The following is an 8,662-nucleotide window of genomic DNA, read 5'->3' on the forward strand; positions in this document are numbered from 1 at the left end:
CGGGGAATAGAACACTGCTCTCAAGGGCAGGCTAGGTGTTCGAGAGCAGACTTCAGAGTCTTTTCTGAAAACAGATATTTGTCTACGTTTCATACGTCCTGGTTGGTGTGTATATGTAAAAATACATCTTTCCAGGATCTTAATTTCTAGTCCATACTAGACTAGACTGCAACCACTTTCAGAGCGTGGCTTTTTTACTTCAAGCTATTGAAGCTTGAGTTTTGAAGTCTTTGGATTGTTGGCTAAGCTGTCGTTCTGCATAGGTAAAGGCATAGACTTTTCTATCTGTAGTCAAGATTAGTTTGTGTTGGAAGCAAATCATCATTTTAGCATGGTATGTTTTTCAGGGATAGAGTGGAGTACAGGGATTTCAGTGAGCCTAAGTAAATTTAAAGGTAATCAGATCTGAACCTGTTTTGTGTCAGCTTCTTAGGATAATTAATTAGCTAACTTCAAAAGCCCTCTCTGCATAGTGGATAAACAGATGTATGTTTGGACTTGGGAACACAAGTCTCCCTGAGCCAAATCAGTTGTGACCATCAAAAAAGCACTTAAAATCACTAACTGTTGATGCTGAGGTTTCCTTTTCTTAAAAGGTTTTAAGGATTATCTGGCCTTTGAGGGTAGGAGAGCACATATGTGAAAGAGATCAGCCCCGTGGACGGAGCTGTGACGACAGGCAGCGTATGAAGTTGTTTACTTCTCTTTGCAGTGCATCCACAGGGACCTGGCTGCTCGTAATATCCTCTTGTCAGACAATAACGTGGTCAAAATCTGTGATTTTGGCTTGGCTCGAGACATTTACAAAGATCCAGACTACGTCAGGAAAGGAGATGTAAGTTTCAGATTCTCTATTTGAGAGAGAATTAATATGAAGTCAAGACTCCCTTTTTTTTTTTTTTTTTTGCCTTAAATGGGTTTGTGGAAACTCAGTGTTTTGCTAAATTGTGATACCTTTTTGTTTACGGAAATGCTTTCAGGCCAGACTGCCCCTAAAATGGATGGCACCAGAAACCATTTTTGATAGAGTATATACCATTCAGAGTGATGTATGGTCCTTTGGAGTTCTGCTATGGGAAATATTTTCATTAGGTGAGTCACTAATTTTACTGAGCCATCTTAAATTTTAAACAATGGAGTCTGAAGAAAACAGTCAAAGTGTTCTTGGATCCTCTTTAGCATTTTTTTTTACTTCTTGAAAATTTCCTGTTTATTCTCTCCATCAAAATAAAATACTTAAGTTTCCTTAAAAATGCAAATGTAGGAACATCGACTTGAAATGCTTCTTCATACAATTCCAGTATGTGATTATGTGCCTCATTTACTCAATCAGTTGCTGTTGCCATCATAAATATAAATTGTTTGCACATCCAAATATACTGAATTACCTTATTAACTTGGGCCATAGCAAATTATTTGTTTGAAAATTAATCCCAGAATTTAAGAATCTAATGCATTAAAATTACCATTGCTCTCACTTTAGGCGCGTCGCCGTACCCTGGAGTGAAAATTGATGAGGAATTTTGCAGAAGACTGAAAGAAGGGACAAGAATGAGAGCGCCAGACTATACAACACCAGAAATGTGAGAAACTCTTCTTCCAGCTGCCCACATTTACTTCACAATAATAGCAGGTGCTTGAGCAAGCAGTAGATGCTGTTTTCTTTATGCTGATATTTTAATGGGCTTTGTTCTTCTAGGTACCAAACAATGCTGGATTGCTGGCATGGAGATCCTAAGCAGAGACCGACTTTTTCAGAGCTGGTGGAGCACCTGGGGAACTTACTGCAAGCCAATGTCCGTCAGGTACGTAAAATGTATTCTCTGGTTGCTAAAACGACCAGCTGAACCCTGCCTGTCCTGCCAGCCACCACGAAATCGCACAGCCAGGTACTACCTGCTGGAGCCATCAGGGAGCCTGGGCTTCTTCCACCGCTCCCGTTACTGACCGGCAGTCGGGGCGACTTGCAGAGAAGAATGACTTAGGAGGGGAAAGATCGCAGAGGTCTGTTGTGGTAACCAAAAGCCACCTTGCCCTGCTGGCAAGGGCCTCCCGTGACACCACCGCTGTGGTTACTCAGCTGTCTTGTGGGGGAGTTGGTGGCACAGGCTCAACTCCCTGCTCTGCTGCAGAGCAGCTTGAATCTTTCATTACCAGAGAATCATAGACCGGCTGAGGTTGGAAGGGACCTCTGGAGGTCATTGGCCCCAAACCCTCCAGCGCCTACAGCCGGTTGCCCAGGACCATGTCCAGATGTTTTTTTAATATCTCCAAGGATGGAAACTCCACAGGCTCCCTGGGCAACCTGTGCCAATGCTCAGTCACCCTCACAGTAAAAAAAAGTGTTTCCGCATATGTTCAGGACATACTGTATGTATATTTGCCCATAACCCATTACGGTTGGATTACTAACGAGTTAGAGTCTCCTGTTATGAACTGTAGTCTTCTGTGACTATAAAAGGCAAACATGATTTACTGTCTGATAACTAATAGCTAATAGCACGTGTCATATTGTAGTCCAAAAGGGATAGATGCAAAAAAATTAGAGAAAGGGGTAATCTACAAAATTATTTCTTATGGGACTATAAATAGGTATGCAGTATCGAAGGATGAGTAATCCTTTTTTTCACTTCATACTTTAGAGCAGAAATGTAAACAAGTGGAATAAATTTTTTAAAATGTTATTCTTTTTATTCACATCAAGTTAGATGCCAAAGTACTGACAGAAAACTTCCCTTTTTGCTATCTCCATTTCATTCTTTTTTTCATTTACTTCTTATACTTAATTTAGGCTTTATGATTCGTATGCTGTAGTCCAACTCAATCTCACTTTCAGTTTAACGTTATTTTTTTTTTCCCTCAGGGTCATGTTCTTTGTGTCACTGCAATGCAAACATTACTCAAATTTAAATTTCTTATTTCAAAGACGTTAAGAGAAAGTTCAGTTTATGCATTATGTTACAGTATGTCATATAAAAATCTCAAATTTCTTATTGAAAAGTACTTGGCAGTGACTTTTACTAAGTTTCCCCCTTTTAATGAAGCTGCTCCTGTGAGGGTGGTATAATGCTCATAGTTTAATAAAACAACAAAGGAAGCTCTGTTGGACTGATGCGTTCTCCATGTACGTGTATGTAGCTGTTCATCTGTGTATCTCTTTAGCCTGATTTAATTTTTGTATTTTTTCACTGCATTTAACAGGATGGTAAAGACTACGTTGTCCTTCCTTTGTCAGTATCACTGAATATGGAAGAGGATTCAGGTCTCTCTCTCCCAACTTCACCTGCTTCCTGTAGGGAGGAAGAGGAAGTCTGTGATCCTAAATTCCATTATGACAACACAGCAGGAATTAGGTATTTTATATGGTGGACATCCTACTGGGGCCTCTGGGCAGGTTTTGTTCATGCTGGGGGCAGGGAAAATGAAAGGAAGAGACTTCAGCTGCCTGGTCCATATTTAACCTCCTTCATAGGGATAAGAATTAATCTGTAGAGTTTTTGCAGGCAAAAACTTACCTTGCCAAATGCTAGGAAATTTTTTTTTTTTTGCTACTCTTTCAAGGTTTGGTACTCATTCAAAAAATATCTGTTATTTAGTTTTTAAGAACCAGAACAAATACAAAATTTTACTGATCCAATTCAGTTATGTTCACACTCTTGTATTGCAGCTCTCTAAAATATTAATGGTAATAGATCTGTCATTAAGTAGGCTCCCTGGCATCTCCCCTCCTAAAGTGAAATAGCGGTAAATAGGTCATGAATTGAGAGCCAAGGGGAATGCAACCTAAATAGTATCATCACTGGATTTTGTCTACTGCTTGCTTCTGGTGGGCTGCTGGGGCACCCTTGATGGACCAATAGTGGTAGATGCTGTTGGGTATCATAGCAAAGATGACTTCCCCGGCAAGGAGTTCATACTAATGCACTAAAGCAGGGTTTATACTGGACCTTGTGAGGACTTGGGCACGGGATGTAAGGGAGAAAATTATTTTCTCATCCAGTGCTGCCTAAGATCAAGTTGAGCCACTGAGATGCTGGGAGCCCTGGGTTGTTTGCTGGAGTCTCAGAAGAAGGAGGAGGATAGGAGATAGATCCAACCATCAGGGCAGAGGTGGACTCTGTTGGCAGGTTTCATGTGATTTCCACAAAGTGGAGCCCTCACTGCTTGTCTTATACCCACCAAAGACAAACAAAGATCCCAGTGATGTTGGGTACTGCAGGATCAGGTGTTCCTCTGGTCCTGGAAAAGGCTAGGTAGGCACAGTGCATTTCACGCTTCAGTTGAACTTATGGTACTAGAGCTGAACTCTCAATCCCATGTTTTAATAGTGAGACCGTCCAAAATGTAAATATTTAAAAGATGCAAAAGCATGGTTTAACACTGAAAACATCACACACATTTTCCACTTCTAATGCTTCCTATATGGCTTTTCCTGGTCCCCACTTCCTGTTATGAATGGAAGTAAAACCTCTCCATCAACCTTTTAAAGAGACTTTGAACCTCTTCTCCGTTGTCTTACAGTGTGACAGGGTTTGTGAGAAAGCACTTGTGGAAACCATGCCAGGAGAGGCAAAGTGGGGAGCTTCGGACATGTTTTGGGGCTTTATTCTTCTGTTCTGGTAGCTGAAAGCGATTTTGTAGGCACGGATATTGTGATACACGTAGTGGAAAAGATTCATCTGTTCAGTAATGTCTCTTTCAGTCTTCACAGAAGTACTAGCTATGGGGAGAGGCTGATAAATACAATCTCTAAATCAAAGTTGTTGGAGGAGAAGCAACCACAGGGAAAACACAGAGAATATTAAAGAATATTTAGATTGCTGAGGTAAATTAAAATCAGCAGGACCTCCTAACGTCTGCCACATTTGGCTTAGCAAATAGATATGCAATTTCTGAACCTTGAAAGGCTGTCATTAAGAACAGTCAGGTCAAGTAAAGAAAATTTAAGAAAGTGTAAGGATAATGCCTGTTTTTAGAAAAAACAGAAAAGGAGTAACCCTGAAATCAGGTTAACTTGAATCCTAGGAATGATGCTGGAATAAACAATCAGATAAATAATGGTAAATGCCTACAGGAAAATGAAGTAACTAAAAATGGCCAGCATGAATTTGTCATGCAGGAAAAAAAAATGAAGTCAAACCAATCCAAGTTTCCTTTTTTTTTGAGAGGGAGAATAATTGATTTGGTCATAGCAGGGAAAATGGATTTTGATTCTGTGTAGGGCATTTTTGGCCCGTTTTTTACGGGACAACCTATTACAAAATGCAAACACGTGTCAGGAAATACTGTCAGGACATCAGCTGAGCCATCACCGCCACTGGTGGTGGAGTCGGACTCCATGTGTGGCCTCTCTCTGCCTGCACGCTATTTCTGGTCCTGTTTGCACAGTAGCTTGGCTTAACCAGGAGGATCTCATTTGTTGTAGCCCAAGTGGAAAACATAGGCTGTCTCTTCTCTGGACTGAGCAGAAGCAGGACTCGCATACCTGGGAGGTTCTTCAGATCGTGAGGCTGGGATTCCCAGTCCTCACCATCCTGGTAACTGTAGTCCTGGCCATGTAGTTCTGTGCCTGTGTGGTCACTTAAATGCAAGCACACAGGGAGCTTTCAGACTAAGGCAGCAAGTTGTGGAACGAACTTCTCATCATTCAAGGTCAGATAGTCCAGGAGAGTAAGTAGACTAGATTGTCCATTAGATGCTTTTGGTCCTGGCAGGGTTGGATGTGAATTGGATTAGATACTGTTGGAGAATAACAGAAACAGAAGACATGGTCAGTGCAGAGATCTTGAAAGAACTGGTTTTGTTAAGTCTAGGGGGAGAAAAAGGAGAGGGACCATAGTAACAGTTTTCAGTATACAAAAAGTTGCTTGAAAGAGGATGTTAACTAGTTATTCTGTGTCCCCAGCAATAGAATAAATTTTATTTCCAGCAAATACTTGGGTTTAATATTTGAAACACATTCTAAAGTGTGATTGAGCACCTGAGCAGGCTACGCAAGGAACTTATAAAATCCCTACCAGTTTAAATAAATGTCTGTTGGAGATAGGCAGGACTCAGCATATCTAGACTCCAAGCTGGGGTGTGGCATTCATCCCAAATGGGGTGAATGATGCCCTTAATTGCCTCTAGCTTTGTGCTTCAGGTGAGTGCAGGGTTTTCTTCTAACTCCATGGCTTTTTCCTTCATTAGCTGTTAGGAACATAAATTTGTCCTTTTTAACTGGGGCAACATCCGTTTTATTCCATATCCCCTTAGACAGAAAGCTGTGGGTAGCTCTTTTGTTTGCTGTATTAGTATCTCCATGAAAGTAATTTTTTTTTTGGTCCAATATTTTTTATGGATGTCATCCTGACCAGAGGGCTTCTTTTGGAGAAGAGCCTTCAAGAGAGATGTAGCACTCCCTGTCCTGATCCCCATGGTTTAAGGGCGGCAGTCTGCTGAGTCTGCTGTTGTTGTCCAAGGTCCAGCCATGGGTCTCAGAAGTGCAGTCCAAAGGAAGAGACACATGTCTGTGCTCCAGGCTCCTCTGTTTATTATACTTCTGAGCGAAGCTTGCAGGAAGTGAAGCCCTCCAGTGTAACTGAAGAAAGGAGCTGTTTTCTCAAAGCCATTTCTTAGAATTTGCTCAGAGATCAAGGTCGTCAGGAGCAGAAGGTCAGAAACATGCCACTTTCTAGGCGGTTCGTCCTTTTCAATAAATGGATATTTTGAGGTTTGCATAATATGTTTTGACAAAAGGATTAACTTCTCTGTAGAGAGATAAAAGGATTCTGATATCATTGTGCTGTTTGCAGCCAAGCTGTGGATAGTGGACGCAAAACCTTTTTTGTTTTGTTTTTCCTTTCAGTCAGTACCGACAAGGTAGCAAAAGAAAAAGCCGTCCTGTGAGTGTGAAAACATTTGAAGATGTCCCATTGGTAACCACTGTAAAAGTTGTTCAGGAGGTGAGTTTGTCTGTTGTTTGTATGTCTTTTCCTTCTGTTAATGTCTGTCGTTGGGTTTGTTTTGGTTTTTTTATCCCTTTCCATCTAATGCATTTGTAACACCTTTGCAGGAAAACCAGACAGATAGTGGGATGATTCTTGCGTCTGAAGAGCTGCAGACATTGGAAGAGAGCAATAAACAAGTGAAAATACCCTTTAGGTAAGGCTCAGGTTGCACATAGGATTGAATATGACCTTTTGCTTGCAGTATGTCAGAAGACTGACTGGTTTGTAAAATTTTTTAGAAGACAAAAATCTTTTCTTACTGTATTTTTAACGACACAAAGAAAAATTGTGCACTGTATGCCAGTCATCTGCATTCGGTACCAGGAGAGGAGAGGTAATGCAGCTGTTGAAAGCATCAGCCAAAGGACTTGTATTTATCAGCTGCAAAAGCATCAACCACCCCTCGAAGGAACCGAGCCGGTGCACACAATTGACCGTATTTGTGAAGGCCTCTCTGCAATGACAAAGAGCTCTTTTTTTTCTTTCTTTCTTTTTTTCTAAAGCTGACTCTCAAGTTTTCAGGATGTACCTGAGTGTATTTTCAGAGCATTGTACAGGGGTTTCATTGTGCAGTTCGCAGGAAGCACAGTGGCATTCATGGAGCTGAAACCTCACGTATGCTCTCTGAGAGCTTCTCGGGAATTATTTTTTCCAGGACAACTTCAGTACAAACAAGGGTATGCTGCAGTTACGATTGCACCAAATGTGCTCAGTCCTGTTCCTGCCTGTTTTTTCGCAGCACGCTGGTGCCCAGCAAGAGTAACGAGTCCGTCATGTCCGAAGCCTCCAACCAGACGAGCGGGTACCAGTCCGGGTACCACTCGGACGACATGGACACCACCGTCTACTCCAGCGAGGAGACTGAACTCTTGTGCGCCCGGGAGGTGTCGCCCCCCCTCTGCCGCGCTCACGGGCTCGCCTACGACAGCGCCGCGCCGCTCGCCTCCCCGCCGCTCTAGGGCGAAGCCGGTGGCTCCGGGTCCCCCTGGGATGTGCCTTCCTTGCCTGGGCTGGTGGTATTCAGGTTTGATGTATAAAGAGGCCACGTCTGCGAGACTAAGAAAAGACGTTTATTTTTCCTGAAGAGGATAAAGAAGCATCTGGCAGCAAAACGGCGCCGTGCCAGGCCGCGGGGCGCTTTCCTCGGGAGATGCTGGTGGCTGAGGGCGCGAGGTCCCGGCTGCAGTGTGTGGGTGCTGTGCCAGCCCGATGGCAGAGGCAGTGTGGTGGCCTTGGGGACCCCAGTGACACGCCGAGCATCTGCCCGATGCAGGCAGCAGCACAGCGTTCAACTTAACTGTTTCTAGTTGTACGAAGTAAGGGCACAGCCCTGCTCGTTTGTTTGTTTGTTTGTTTTTCCCCTTGTGGCTGGACTCCAGGAAGGAAACAGCACGGCGCTGGCTCCTTGTTTCTCAAAGTTATCCCTTGCTTGCACCTCCACAAACAAAAAAAGGAACCTCCAGCTCAAGGCTCTGGCACTCACCGACGGCCTGAGACTAAACATAGGCTGGGCTAAATATAGGTGGGGGCAATGGTCTCTCTCTTTGATGGAGAAAAATTGTTGCTGTACCAGACCTCATGAGCTGCATTTCCTTGGAAGACTTGCCCGGTGAGGTTGGTCAGTAGGGAGGAGGCAAAGCACTGAGCCACGTGATGGGACGCGTGTGCCAGGG

General features: G+C 43.1%; 1 protein-coding gene across 1 annotated transcript in view; it reads left to right on the forward strand.

Moving 5' to 3' along the window:
• The window catches only part of KDR (kinase insert domain receptor), a 30,918-nt gene extending 22,585 nt beyond the window's left edge, over positions 1-8,333 (forward strand). Inside the window, exons 23-30 of the mRNA XM_081998813.1 lie at positions 713-835; positions 981-1,092; positions 1,484-1,583; positions 1,700-1,805; positions 3,202-3,353; positions 6,848-6,944; positions 7,055-7,143; positions 7,729-8,333. Coding sequence (XP_081854939.1) covers positions 713-835; positions 981-1,092; positions 1,484-1,583; positions 1,700-1,805; positions 3,202-3,353; positions 6,848-6,944; positions 7,055-7,143; positions 7,729-7,948 — 999 coding nt within the window. The 3' untranslated portion in view covers positions 7,949-8,333. The remainder of the gene's footprint in view (positions 1-712; positions 836-980; positions 1,093-1,483; positions 1,584-1,699; positions 1,806-3,201; positions 3,354-6,847; positions 6,945-7,054; positions 7,144-7,728) is intronic.
• Positions 8,334-8,662: the final 329 nt, after the last annotated feature.

This window comes from Phaethon aethereus (genome assembly GCF_964289735.1).
Source record: "Phaethon aethereus genome assembly, chromosome: 4".
Lineage (NCBI taxonomy): Eukaryota > Metazoa > Chordata > Aves > Phaethontiformes > Phaethontidae > Phaethon > Phaethon aethereus.